Below are 15509 nucleotides of genomic sequence, written 5' to 3'. Positions count from 1 at the left end.
TCATTGGTGGACATTTTAGGTTTTAAAAGTTCATGTTTAACAGCTTACATTAAAGCTGAATTCCAGGAGGTATGATGTTTATTGCATACTTACATTGGTCCAGCTTGGGCAAATTTAAACGCCTATCTTATACCTTTGGGGCCGCTGGGGAAGCTGTTAATCATCCCTCCTCTCCACCTCATCCAATCTGAGATGGCCTTGTATTAAAAAAAAAAAAAAAAAAAAAAATCACACAAGATGTTCTGTAAATGGCATGAGTGCTGACCAAGTGACCTCTTGTGGTCAGTGTGCAAGCTGCTCGGCACAGGTCTGTGAAGATTGTGGCTGGCACTGTATTACCACTCATTACTACAGTGTGTCAGCTTCCTCAGTGATCCATCAGTTCTGACATATGCATACTTGCATCGGTCCAAACTATCCCAAAGTAAATATGCAATAAAGACCATGCATGGAGTTCAGTTTTAATTTTGTAACAATACACGCAAGAATAAAAATTCCTTCTAATACAAAAAAAAAAAAAAAAAAAAGATTGTAGAAAAGAGAATTGTCATTCATTAACCAAAAAGAACACTTATGATTACAGTCCCCTGTAGGTTTGGTTTTCTCTGGATACAACATTGCATCAAACATTTATTCTATTTTAGAAACTGTGAAATCACATTTTAAGGCAAGTCAACAGATGTAAGCTTTCGACCACAACTGTGTTAGGACGGAAGAGAATAAGCGTCTTCAGAAAATATAGGTTTTCAGGTCAGCAAAATGTAAACAATGGCAAAAATTGGCAATATATTTAATATAGCACTGCACAATAAGCAGTTCAGCCAAATATAAAAGGCATTTAAATTGAGTCTAAAACATTTAAAGAAACTTAAGTTTATGTGACCAAAACTGCTCCATACACAGAGTGAAGCAGATACTGAAAATGGTTTTAGTACAGGAATTTAAATACTGATATTAACACACTGCACTCCATCCAAAACAGACTTGGCTCAAGGATCAACTGCAACCAAAATGTTTTTTCAACTTTGGACAGGAAGCAATGTGAAATTACCAAAACAGGATTCTGAACAGCATTGGACAGACAACTGTATATATTCCAAAGTTTCCCAAATTTATTTTTAAAGTTTATAGTCGGGCTTTGAGAAAACAAAAGTGCAAGGTGCAAGATGCCAAAACAAATTTTGCTCAATGTGCAAAATGTAGAAACCAATGTTGGTAGTTGGTCTACAATTTCTCATTTCTTTGCAATATTAAGCAAACCCATCAGTCATCATAACCTTGTAAAGCCTGGTACACACTGCTAGTTTTATTTCATTCAACCCAGTGGGCTGAAGGGAGAAAATGGACAGCTCAGGTTGGAGCCGCTGTACCAGCTATCCAATGTTAGTACAGCGATCTCCCCTGCTGTTCTATTGTGCTCTGAGAGGGGGACCAGAACACTGTGGTTAGCCCTCTCAGTCATTGGCTGAGACTGCTGATCTGGAGTTGGTCGGCAGACCTTTTTCGGTCATGCACCATCGACAGAAGCCTTCGTTGGACTGGCTGCAGTACACATGGGCCGAATGTCAGTCTGTTCCTACTGAACCGGCCAATGCCACCTGGCATTCGGCCATGTGTACGGGGCTTCAAAGTTCTAATATACATATTTGTTTTTAAATTTGTTGGCTAGAAATACCTTCCCCACTGAAAAATTATTAAAAGAGTAAAAGTTCCCGGACTTAATGACTGGGATTAAGCCATATCTACTCCTCTCAATGTCTACTACAATGAAGGAGTACCTCAGTGGCCAATAAGGACACATTTATTCTAGAAGAAAAATTGAGTTGGCAGGACTTTGTAATAGAATTAAAGGACTAAAGCTATGTAACACACAATGAGAATATTGGATGAATGATCGTCTGTATTGTTTTTTGCAAGTTAAGTCACGTACACACGATTGGATTGTTGGCCAATAAAACGTCAGACTTTTGTGCGAAGGGCACATGCCAGGAACTTGCCTTGCATACAAACGGTACACAATTGTGGGCCAAACAAACACAAACTTAGTGACCTACTACGTGGAATGGCAGCTCGAGCGCCACCCTTTGGGCACCTTCTGCTAATGTTGTGTTTGGTGAGCATAAATTCCGAGCATGCGTGTTTGTACTTTAGATTTGTGTGACGTACTTGTGTACACACAACAGGAAAAACTGACAGACCATTGTCCGCTGAAAATTTACTAGCCTGCCATGCAACATTTGTTGGTGGAAAAACGGACAATTGTCTGATGGAGCGTACCAACAGTCGGATTTTAGGCAAAAATCTGTTATCACACAATTCCCTGCCGAAAATCCGATCGCGTGTACGAGGCTTTAGTCTCATATCGAAAACGAATAGGTTATTAGATTTACAAAAATCCTTGTAAGACAGAACACAACTGTCCACAATGATGTAATGTATTGCAATGTAGACTTCATTTCCAATTATGAACAGTCTTGGTTACTCAATTTTTTACAGAAGAATACTGTACATCTTAAAACAAAAATCGTTTGTTCCGTTATGAAAAAAAAAAAAAAAAAATCAATAAGAAAATGTGCTTGTCTCTTTACATAATTTTGCTTGAAAGGTTGTGATCGGCTCTCAGAAGCTGTGAAATAATGATCAGACGACCGCTCTGAATGTGGTAATTTTCATCCAATTTTCTCATTGTGTGTACAAGGCATAAAGCCCTTTCAAAGAGGAAGTTCACCTTTTGGAACATGTAGCATGTTCCTAAAGCTGCAGCCCGATCCCTGCACTACCTGTGACAGCAGTACGGGGAGAAGTTCGCCGTACTAGCTGTCACTTTTTGATATCAACACGGCTGTGTGGGGCTCCACCCACATGACCGTGTCATTCATGCATTCACACAGAGCTCAATGTATTTGCAGCTGTCAGTTTGTAGTTCTCAATGAACTACCATAGCGCGGTGGAGCGCCATGGTAGATCATTGATATTTCCTGCCAGTGTATCTGCTTGCCCGTATGTGATGCACAGGCAGTTTTACAGAGACCTGCATAGCACCAGCAATCTGCTGATTGCTGGTGCAATGCTTTACAGGCTAAAAAATAAAATTGCACATTTTTTACCTGAAAAAAAATGTGCATTTTTTTATTTTTAAGTGAACTCCTCTTTTAAAAAACTGTTTCACAGGTGTCCAGAGGAGGGCGTTCTGAGCAGAATTTTTCACTGAAAAACAGACCAAATGTCTTGTTTTTGAATTAGATTTCAAAGGCCTTTAAAAGACTTAAAGCATTAAATTACAAGTAATATAAAAACATGTTGATGGAAGCTGTAATGAAAACAGTTCTTTACAGTGTTTGCAGACTCCAGATTTAACTCTGCAATAAATACCTGAAGAACAGTTTTCATAAACGGATTTCTATCCAGAATCTACATCCATAAAAGGAACCAACATCTATCCAGTATGTTTTTTTTTTTTTTGTTATATGTGGATAATATAAAAGCTCAGTCATTCGCTACCAAAATTTATAGGCATTATTATCTGAAGCATGCGAACCATCTATATCACCTCCAGAGCAGCTGGATTATAAAGTAATAAAGAATAGCAGACGTAAGCAATCTGTGAAACTGCTGCTTTGTGCAGGAACAACAATTTAACTAATCCTTGTTTAAAAGGGATTCATGGAAAAGACACAGCGTGTGGGTTACAATAGCATGTGATCCATGATTTATGAAATTGTACATAAAACAAATACTTTGAGCAGCCTTCACTACTCAAATAGTATTACTACATAACCCAACCAGGATTCAATTTCTGTTTTAAATAATTTTACTTTTATGCAATCCAAGAGCTTTTTTAATCTTGCTAACATTCAGCGATCTACATGATGTCAATGTTGACATTTTATAAATCCAACACTGAAAGGATTTTAAAATAATGTGTTTTTAGGATGCATGCCCGCATGTTTTTTATTTAGAATTTGAATGTGATGGCTGCAGTGACTGAAACGGTGTGACCTGCGTGATAATAGCTTTGAAAGCAAGTGTACTGAAAATTACTACTGATCACAGGACTACATACAGTCTATAATGCTTCAAAGTAAACTAGAAGCACACATTTTGTAAGATGTAAAATTAAAGAAGAATTATAGACATAATTTTCTTCATTTTGGATCTTTTTTTGGCACCATCTGCACCCATTGGGAAGATTTATCTTCACTTCATGTCCTGTAGACAAAAAGGAAGTGAGGAATCCCTGTAAATTTGAGGCATCCCTTGGGGTCCCCAAGGTCATCAGAACTGGTGCCCCCATTGCAAAATTTCCCCTCTATTACTTTTCTTGGGACAACCCAAAATTTGGGATTTTCTTACTTTTACTTTGAATGATAATGGTAAACAGAACAAATCAAGAGGGTGAATCTCCCTAAGGTACTGTCAGCAATAAAAACTGGCAGGTGTTCTAATCAGTCTCCACTTTATCCAAAATGTTGCCTTTAGTTATACTTTAAATCCCTGTTTACATGGAAATGTTCAGTTAGAGCTGTGGAACTTTTATCCAGCCTGCACCTGTTGTACAGTATATATAGTGACTACACAGAAAAAGTAGTATGCAGATTCCAATATAGGTTTCATAGAAAAACCGCCTTCCGTGTTTTGATTGCTGTCTATCTGCTGGTTATCTCTTTCAACAGCTTCCTGCATGCTTTGCAGCTCTCCTCTGCCAATTCCGTTGGTTTATATTTCTAAGGAGTACATACCCCATGGTACCTTGCTGTCTGCAAGAAGTGATTCCTATAATGACTCATCTCAGCACCTCTGTAGTTCAGAAGCCAGGCTCTGAAATCTGACATTAATATCTATGCATAGGGTATAGTGAACATGTGTCACAGAATTCAATTAAATAAAAGGTGTGGGATTTTTCAAAAATACATTTTTCAAGATCATTCAGATCAATAATAGTAGGTTGCATAAAATTGAGATTCAATATGAAAATGAATATAGGATTCAAAATTTTGACCACAGATACACTTTAACTCTTATATCAGATTTTAATGATTGTGTTTACATCTACTTAAATGCCAGATTGCCAAGCCATGGGTCTAGCATATTTAGTTACCTATATAAATAAAACATATGCCTATAATAAACCTGTATGCTGAACATGAAACTCCAGTTCTGTTGAACAGCTTTATACATTGCAAGAAATGCAAATTTTATTTCAAAACCTTAAAATGTATCTAAATCCAAAACCAAGTTAGAAAATTGCAGCTTACCAGTCCTTAGCTGATGTAGCTGAATTAGTTGTCAATTTTCAGAGACGGCTTCTTTTTCACCTGCTACAGCGGAGAATAAAATTTCCTGTCCCTGGGTGGCCACGCTTACTCCAACACTGTGGGGGGGGGGGGGGGGGGGGGTTTAGACGATAACATTGTTTGCGATTTCAGTTAATCCCACAGGAAGTGACAAGGACACTGCATTTCCGGCAAGATCAACGAGTATTTCCTGCAGTGGCTAAAAATGTTCTTAGCCTGATAAAATTAAATCAGCAAAGCTACTACATCTAAGGTCCGGTAAGATGCAATATATTACATTTTTGTCTTGATTTAGTTACCCATTAAATCTTCTGTGCTGCTGGTTTTGGTGAAGATGAAGCTTCTTGTGATATATAATTTGACCTCCATCTCTCTGTAATAAAGTGCGGGGGGCACTGATTTTAGGAAACCCTCCTCTACAAACTTGAGAGCTGAAGCCCTGGAGAAATTTTTTTGCCCTTAAAATTAGAGCTCACTGCAAAATTAATGCAAAAGGAAACGTTTATTATCTTACATAACGTGGTTTGTGTAGCTTGATTGTATAAGGTTGTTGTACAAGTGGTTGTAAAGGCTCAAGGCTTTTTACCTTCATATTTAGTATGCATGAAGGAGGGAAAAAAAAAAAAAAAAAAAAAAAAAAAAAAAACCTTCTCTATACAGCAGTCCCCCCCAGTCACCCAAATACTTACGCGAGCCCCATCACGATCCAGTGATGGCATGACAGACTCGGCTCTCTGGTGATTCTCATTCCTCATTGGCTGAGGCAGCTGTTAATCACAGCCATTGAGCCTATGATGAGAGAGAGGGTGTGGCCAAGCCACTGCTCTGTGTGTGAATGGACACAGCAGCGGCTCGGGAGCGCACCTGCTCAGGTGCCCAGACAGCATTGCTTGTTTTGGGGGCATTAAGCAGGAGGGAAAGCCCTGGAGCACCGCCGGGGGACCCGAGCTTCTCTGTGTAAAACCATTTAAAAAAGCAGGCAAGTATGACTTTTTTACAACCAACAAGGTTTACTATCACTTTACAGGCTCATTCACACGGGAGTCTAAAATATAGCATTTAGATTACAGTACAGCAAACAGTTTTGTAGATGTCTAAATGCAGCACTACAGTAATCAATGATAACATACACACAGCTGTGTCTACAAATGAAAATGTGCCCTCAACTTAAATGCATAAAAAAAAAAAAAAAAAAATAAAAAAAAAAAGTACACCACTGCTTCTAGGGCTGTGCAGCTCTGCAGATTTTGTGTGCGGTTATGCAGGATCGTCTGCTAGCTCTGCCCGGAAGAGCCTGCAGAAAATACATATATATGTCTGTGTGAATGAAGCCTTATGAATATATATTTGTTTCCTAAAACTGGAGTTTCCCCTAAGATCATTAGTGTACACAACCCTTTCTGGCTGGCACATTTTATAATTTCACCGTTTAACATCTTGAGAGCCTGCTAAAAACATTACTGTACCTGCCTCTCAGATTGCCCAATTCATTTATGAAAAAGCATCACAATTCTAGGAATTACAAGTATGCAATGTTGGTTTCTGGACTACCCCACAACTAGCATATTACTTTGACAATTAGGGCTATATTTATGAAGCAGTCAATGATTTTCATCATACATTCACTGGTGAATCAATCACTCATTTAAAACACATGCACCTGGATGGTTTACAAGCTGTAAATGTTTGCTGAAAGTCAGATTTATAAAATATGCTATATTCAATGCCATCTCAACTCGTAGACAAAACTAGTTTGGCAGACAAAATCACTTTGAAATGGTGAAATTGTAAAAAACAAAAAAAGAACAGTTTGGCTGAACAATAAAAAGTAGCGTTATTGGCACAAAATCAAATAATTTCAGATTGTAAAATTACCCAGCTGAAAAAATGATGGTCATGGCTAGACCCTCTGCTTTTATTGAGGTCTGTGTCCTCACTGAGGAGAGTTATTCTCAGTTCTCGTCTCAGTGATGGTGGTCACTAAGACAGGACATCTCTCCAGTGGTGACTACGAAAGCAATAAAAACATCTATTTTAAATAAAGTAAGGTTATAACCTCTGTTAACTTTTTAATGTGGGTGGTGTTTGCATTAGGGAGACTCACTTAGCATCCAAACTGATTTTTTTATTGAAGCATGATCACATCACATACCAGGTAGTGCCTTTTATTAGACGTATAAAAACATGAAAAATACACCACAGAATAGTAGCAAAATCGCACTTAGATGTGTTTCACACCGTTGCTCTGTGCTTACTCATTGGTAATGTGTAAGCACAGAGGCACGGTGTGAAACGTGTCTACCTGCTATTGATTGGCTACTATCCTGTGGTGCTTTTTCATGTTTTTATACTTCTAAAAAGGGACTTTCCAGTATTTGGAGTGCTGCCATCCCACCTGTATTAGTCCTTTCCCTAGCTATATGCACACCTGTCTCTCATCACTCACCTAGAGCGGAGATTCCTTTTTTGTTACCAGGTAGTACACCCGCTATGCAACATGATCATGCGTCAAAAAAAAATCTGGACGCTACTTGTCGATCCATGGTGTGCTGGCAAATATCTTTACTGTGACTTTCCAACCCAGTTTCGAGCTGGTGATTGCTGCAGCACCCAAATCCTTTAGAGTTTTATCCAACGTGTGCAATGGGAATATGGAGAACTACACTTTCCCAGCAGGGACACAAAGCAATAAAAGCCACAAAGAGGCTCAAAGGTCACCTCACAATTGAATTACCATTTTAAATTATCCTTTAGGGCTCATTCAGATCTGTGAGTTGCAGCAGTACACGGTTGTGAACCATACATTCGTTCTGTTGCACTGTTTAAAAATAAAAATGGAGCAGGTATGTAGTTTCTTGAATTGAGGTGGGCTGCTAGCATATTCAAAGCGAATGGGATTTCATAATGCAGCATGCCTCAATGCATGAAAACATGGGTGTCAGCGCAACCCATAGTATGAATGGGCCCGTAATGTTACATAGAATAGACTGTTTATATTCTGACAGCAGCAGAAAACTGACAATTTTAAAAACACTTCAGATAATTCAAGGTTTCAAACTTTCCACCCAGCTCATACAAGCAGTCCATTGTCCATTAGGAATTGAACATTAGGCTGGTACTGAAGGAATAAAAATAACAGTCCATATTGTAGAAAATTCCCAGAAAATATCCCTGCGGTTTAGTTCTCTTTGATGAAGACCACTTGCACTTGACTTGACATTTTAATGGGTACATGAAGATTTTTAAAAATGGGATAGCTTAAAACATGGCAAAAAATGATATCCGGCACAGAAAGATTCTTGGTTTCCATATAAACATTATAAAGGCAATGCAATAAGATGTTTCTTCTGAAGAAAAAAAGAAAAAAAAAAGAAAAAAAAAGTATGGATTTTATATGGATGCTGCTTTCACAGAAAGCAAAATAATCTGAACATGCAATTCATTACCCATTATACTGATAAAAGTCTTGATAAAATATAAAAAGAAAAAATATTTCTGTTCTGATGTACACTGACGCTCCCAATGAAGAGAAGATGCGCTCTGCACCATATACACACAGTACTGAATGAAGTCATTTAGCAGCCTGCAGAGTGTCACAGGGAAAGTTACCACCCCTGCACACACCCTGCTCCCTCTATTCAGAGTCTTAATTCTGGAGCCAACATTCCCATTGTCAAATCTTTACATCTTGAGCCTCTACCATCTTTGCAAGCGTCTTTTTGATTCGTAAGGCCGTTAGACGGGAAGCAGGATTTGTAGCCCAACACTCAGCCATTAGTTTCAAGATTGCTCTCAAGCACTGAAGATGGAGACGAGAAATATGTTAAAATTATTCCAAAAAGGAAAAGAAAACAAATAATCCACTGTATAGCTAACCCTTTGGCTACTTTCACACTGAGGCACTTTACAGGCGCTATAGTACTAAAAATAGCACCTGTAAAGAGGCTTTCACACTGGAGAAGTGCGCCGGCATGCGCCGTAGACATCGGTGGCCGGTTGTTGTAAAATATCTCCTTAACCGTGCAGGTTAAGGAGATATTTCTTGCACCTACAGGTAAGCCTTAATCTAGGCTTACCTGTAGGTTAAAGTGGTCCCAGAGGGCTTACATTATATTCCAATTATGGAGCATAAAGATGCGCATTTTCAAATAAATAGAAATAGAAATTAGACATTAAAGATGAACCTCAAGTATGACATTGTGCCTCATTTGCACAACTGTAATGATTTACACTGGATCTTGCTGGAAGTTGTCCATATGTTGCATGCATGTAAGGGATGTGCCAACTTTTACATTCATACATAGACCCTACTGGCCCCTGGGACCACTGTTCTGCACCCATATGCAAATATCATAGCTAGCCATGACACTGATTATATACTAATGAGGTTTTCATCTATGCCTAAATAAATCATGCAGCAATGGAGTATGCACAGAATGATTCTGAATGACTACATCTCCCCTTGAATAAGGCATTCATGTAAACAATATTAGCGTGTAATCGGTGGTAGAGGTTCCGCTGGCTATTCATTGTTAACATTTACATTTCAGCCCTGAGCACTGGTGGCAGCTAGTAGGTTCGGTTTATTTCTCCAATAGCTAAGCATGCACAACCTAATCTAATGTATATGTGAATGTGCTCAAATACCTGCACCACAAGTTTTCAAGAAACACAAAATGATACAATTAAAAATGTACACTGTGTAAATCAATGAAATACATACAAATTAAAACTATCCCCCAAAGAATATGTAACCTTGACAAATGTCAAAAGAAAAAATATATCTTACTGCTGCTCCCCTAACAATGATCAGCAATCTCATAAGTCACATCTATATCTGAATTACAAGTTCAGACCATAGATATGAGGTAGTGCTGTGATCTCAATACTCACATATAACACTCTGATAAAATGTAATGTGCATTAATTATTCAACTTGAAATCACATGAAGTGTCCATTTCCAATGTCAACTCTATGTGATTTCAGCCTGTATGATTAATACACAACACATTTCATATTTTAGAAGAGTGCTATATGTGAGTATTGAGATCACAGCTCCATCTTACATTTATGCTCCAAACTCATAATTCAGATATAGATGTGACTTATGAGATTCCAGTTGTCCCCCATTGACATGTATATGTGCTTGTGTGTACAGAGTAAATTATGGTCCAAATACGGACAGGTCATTTTTAGTTCATCAATTTAACAATTGAAATGCAAGTCCCATGAATTTTTATTACCTAATATTTATAACAAATAAATGAACACACAACCACCTACCTCATCACTGTTCCACCTATTGGAAACTGTGGGACGTAAACACTTTATGCACACAACTTCTCGCATGTCTTCAAAGGATGGATCGCTTGGCACCATATCATAATATGGCAACTGATACTCTTCAACAATACCTAATAAAAGTTCCACAAAGAAAGATCATCATTAAAATATATGAATTGCACTGGTTTAAATGATGCTTGCAGTGTTATCAAGAGGAGTGTGTGAAAAGTGCTCGTTATCTAATGTGAAAAGTCTGTTTTTCAAAATGTACTAACTACTGAACGTAGATTGATGTAAAGTGCAACTATTAAGCATATAATAAAAGTCAGCACTAGGGCGACAGCGCTGAAAGCTGAAAATTGGCCGGGGCAGGAACGGGGTAAAAGTGCCCAGTATTGAAGCAGTTAATCATTTAGGTTCTCAATGAACATTCTCATTTGCATATATTAATGAAATATTTAACATGCAAAAATGGTCAGTGTCGGTTTTTCAAGATGTGTGTCATCTTTATCCTTGCTTCACTTCCCTAGTGACCTGGAACTAGTACGCATGTTTGGTGTCGCAGCACTTCACTGGCTACATAGATCATCCAAGTCAGTGGTTCTCCAAGCACAAAAATAATAAAAACAATAGCTCTATATCAAGACCAGAAGTAGCAACCACAATATTTATAAGACTACCAAACTGCTGGTTGTAAACTGAACAGTGGAGCCTTGAGTGGAGTGTGAATAAGTATTGCTTTTTGACTGCTGGTGACTGCTGGGTTGCAGTTTTAGGTTTTTGGGGCTTTTCCTTGTAGCTTTTTAATACCATTTTCTGACACTTTTTAAATATTTTTTTTTCCTTCCTTCAGCCTACTAATTAAGGGGAGTGGTTAATTGGGCACAGGTGCTTGAGGTCTATATAACCTTTTGTAGAACTCATTGTGAGCCTGCTCATCTCGAGTCTGTGGGAACTGTCCAAGTGGAACTGGTCAAAGTGGTGAGTTAAAAACCAGAGTTGAAAACAGGAGGTTATAACAGGGGTCATAATACCTTTGTAGTGAGTACCTGAGTGTTGTCCGAGTAGTGTGTGCGTGTGCATCATTAGTACTTGTGTATTGTGGGCGCACGCTGGTCTGTGAGTACCTGTGTACTGTCTTGTAGCGTATTGGTGTCAGGAAGCTAGTTGTTAGGTAATTTGGACTGGGTATAATCTCTAATCCTCATTAAATTAATATGTACGATGACTGGCGGGTGTGGAGAGGCGACTGTGTACATCTTGCGGCATGTATGCGTTCCTTGATCATCTGATCGAGGGCGAATACTGCTGTGCAAAATGTAAGCACATTGTTTCTCTGGAAGCCCAGGTTCTGAATCTGGGGAAGCAACTGTCAGCACTGAGAGGACCCTCCACCCTAAATGAGAGCCAAGAATGTACATGGCAGGTGCCAGCGGGGGCAAGCACAGAGGTGGGTGGAGACAAAGAGGTGCAGGCACTAGCAGAGAGTAGATGGGTGACAGTCAGGAAGGGTAGAGGGGCAAGTGCCAGGGAGGCTGATCCAGGGCTGGAGCATCCCAATAAGTACGCTCCATTGAGTGACATTGGTGATCCCAGTCGGGGACCAGCACTGCTGGAGCTGAGGGATTCTCCTAGCTGCCAGGGGAAGAACTCCTCCAGTGAGAGTGGGGGGGAGCGAAGGGAAAGGAAAGACAGATTCTGGTGGTAGGGGACTCAATTCTTAGGAGGACAGAGAGGCCAATCTGTAACAACAACCTGAAGTGCCGAACTGTATGTTGTCTGCTGGGCGCTCGGGTTTGGCACATCACGGATCTGGTGGACAGATTACTGGGAGGGGCTGGGGAAGACGCAGCTGTCATGGTGCACGTTGGCACCAATGACAAAGTCGGAAGCAGATGGAGTATCCTAAAGAACGATTTTAGGGACTTGGGAGCTAAATTGAGGAAAAGGACCTCCAAGGTAGTATTCTCAGGAATACTACCGGTACATCGAGCCACACCAGAAAGGAAGAGGGAGATTAGGCAAGTAAACAAGTGGCTCAAGTGCTGGTGTAGTAAGGAGTGGTTAGGGTTCCTGGAGGACTGGGACGATTTCTCAGTCGATAACCGGTACTATAGAAGGGACGGACTGCACCTAAATGAGGAGGGTGCAGATCAGCTGGGATTAAGGATGGCCAAAAAGTTAGAGGGGTTTTAAAACTAGGCAATGGGGGGGAGGGTCCAGAGATAAAGATAGTCAGCATGGAGAATATTCCAGAGGGTAATATTAGAGGCATTAGTGGTAGAGTAACCAAAGCACATAAACCCAAGGTAAACATAGTAGCAAGTCCTAATTGTAATCTTGGAACACCCAAGAGGATAGTATGTGACCGGTCAAAATATATTAATGCATTAAAATGTTTGTTCACCAATGCCAAAAGTCTGCCAAGCAAAATAGGGGAGTTGGAAGCTCTGGTGCATCAGAAGAGGGGTCTGTCTAATTTGGCAACTATGTGGCAGATGAGGTTTAATGTCGATAAATGTAAAGTTATGCACTTGGGGGCTAAGAATATGCATGCATCATACATGCTAGGGGAGTACAACTGGGGGAATCCATAGTGGAGAAGGATCTGGGGGTTTTGGTATATCATAAGCTCAATAATAGCATGCAATGCCAAGCTGCGGTTTCCAAAGCGAGCAAAGTCCTTTCCTGTATTAAGAGAGGTATGGACTCCAGAGAGAGAGAGATATCATTTTGCACCTGTTCAAATCATTAGTAAGACCTCATCTGGAATATGCAGTTCAGTATTGGGCACCAGTTCTCAAAAAGGATATCAGGGGAACAGGATAAAGTGCAGAGAAGGGCAACCAAACTGAAAAGAGGCATGGAGGAACTCAGCTATGAGGAAAGATTAGAGGAACTGAATTTATTCTCTCTTGATAAGAGGAGATTAAGGGGGGATATGATCAACGTGTACAAATATATAAGGGGTCCATATAGTAAACTTTGTGTTGAGTTATTCACTTTACAGTCAACAAAGAGGACAAGGGGGCACTCTAAGTCTAGAGGAAAAAAAGATTTTATCTCCAAATACGGAAAGGTTTCTTCACAGTAAGAGCTGTGAAAATGTGGAATAGACTCCCGCCAGAGGTGGTTCTGGCCAGCTCAGTGGATTGCTTTAAGAAGGGCCTGGATTATTTCCTAAGTGTACATAATATAACTTGGTACTAACATTTATAGGTAAAGTTGATCCGGGGAAAATCCGATTGCCTCTCGGGGGATCAGGAAGGAATTTTTTCCCCTGCTTTAGCAAATTGGATCATGCTCTGCTGGGGTTTTTTGCCTTCCTCTGGATCAACTGTGGGTATAGAATTGGGTATATGGGATTGTATGATATTATAAAAAATTTTTTTTTTTTTGTGGTTGGACTTGGTCTTTTTTCAACCTGACTAACTATGTAAGACGTCCTTTAAAGCGGAAGTAAAGCCATCCATAAAACAGTTTGTTTTCCGGCACGTGCCAGAAATGAAACTCCCATTGCTTGTGCTCTCAACCAAACTGTCAAACCATCCAATGGCTGATGTCATAACTGATCACATGTGCAGCATCATGGCATTTGTAGATTAAACAGAGGCAAAGATGGCAGCTTCCTTGACTGAAAATGATAGGGGGGTTTACTTACACTAAGTGGGCTATTTTCAAAACCTTTCAACCAATAAACTGCTTGGAGTACACCTTCTAAAGATAATGCCATCTCTCTGGCATTCTAGCTAATGCTTTGGTTTCAATACTTTCTGAAGCACAGATCTGGAAGTTTTAGATGAGGATTTCTGACAAGAATGTGTTTTCAGATTCTGTGTTTCAAAATAATGGATTTTTAACAGCCAGGCAACTAGCATTTTCAGTAGCACACCAGCAATGGCAACTCGTCTACTTTGCTCATGACAGGTATACTTTAGATGCACTGAAATTAGGTACTATATAATGCGATTGCCTTACCACCAGTGATGCAGCGACGGGTCATTTCCCAAATGATTAAGCTAAAGCTATATATGTCCGCCATTATGTACGCTTGGAAGTGGTTCTTATTCAAACTTTCATCCAGAACTTCAGGTGCCATGTAGCGTTTTGTGCCTACACGTGTGTTCAAGGGAATATCCACTTCATGGGTGTCACTTGAAAGGAAAAAAATAAATAAATCAATGATTCTTTGCCTTAAAATTTTCAACCAGAAATAGCAAATGGTAATGACCTGGAACACAACACAGCAATATTTTCATTGGTCAGCATTGTAAGACCAATGTCAGCATTGTCAGCAATTTGAAAGAAAAAACAAAAAAAGACTTTTGAATGGTGGCTTTGAGATACCCAATAAAAACATTTAGTAACTTGGGGTGGTGTAAGAATTCAGTACCACATTTCTTTCCTTTATAAGAAGCTGTTACACTCCTAATCACATTAGGTTTTAAATTTCATCTCTCTAGACTTCAGCTTAGTATACACTAGTAGTCTATGCCATTCAACCCAGAAGGGCTGAACGAAGAAGAAAAAAAAAAAAAAAAAACACACACGACAGCTCCAGAGGAGCGGCTGTACTATCTGACATTAGTACAGCACCTGCTGTTCTATTGTTTCTTATTGTACATCAAGGGACAGAGAGCCATAGTAGGTTACTATGTGGGTTATAGGCCACCTTCAAGATATGGACACTGGCACGACCCACAAGATAAAAAGTGCACTCCCAATATAACCCCTCCCACTACTGGGAGTATTTCAGGTTTTTCGACTGCGTCTAAGGTGTTGGTCGCGAGTAAAGATGTGCTGTGCTGAGCTCCGCTGGGGCTAGCCATGCAGCCGGATCCATTCAAAGTGTCTTTTAGGACAAATTGAATGGTACCCAGGCCTCGTGTCCGAAGAAACTAGGTCTTGCCTGTAAACGCTTCTCTTTTTAG

General features: G+C 39.6%; 1 protein-coding gene across 2 annotated transcripts in view; it reads right to left on the bottom strand.

The window, feature by feature from the left end:
• Positions 1-208: 208 nt before the first annotated feature.
• Positions 209-15509, bottom strand: part of BMPR1A (bone morphogenetic protein receptor type 1A) — a 215010-nt gene continuing 199709 nt past the window's right edge. For both annotated transcript variants that reach the window (XM_077454608.1, XM_077454610.1), the window contains exons 11-13: positions 14557-14732; positions 10579-10709; positions 209-9093 (exon numbers count right to left, since the gene is read on the bottom strand). In XM_077454608.1, the coding sequence (XP_077310734.1) occupies positions 8968-9093; positions 10579-10709; positions 14557-14732 (433 nt within the window). In that variant the 3' untranslated portion in view covers positions 209-8967. The remainder of the gene's footprint in view (positions 9094-10578; positions 10710-14556; positions 14733-15509) is intronic.

The sequence above is a fragment of the Lithobates pipiens genome, unplaced genomic scaffold (genome assembly GCF_037356315.1).
Source record: "Lithobates pipiens isolate NorthernLeopardFrog02 unplaced genomic scaffold, aLitPip1_a1.2 Scaffold_25, whole genome shotgun sequence".
NCBI lineage: Eukaryota > Metazoa > Chordata > Amphibia > Anura > Ranidae > Lithobates > Lithobates pipiens.
Note: the sequence above shows the minus strand (reverse complement) of the source record. Positions and strands in the feature narration are given on the sequence as shown.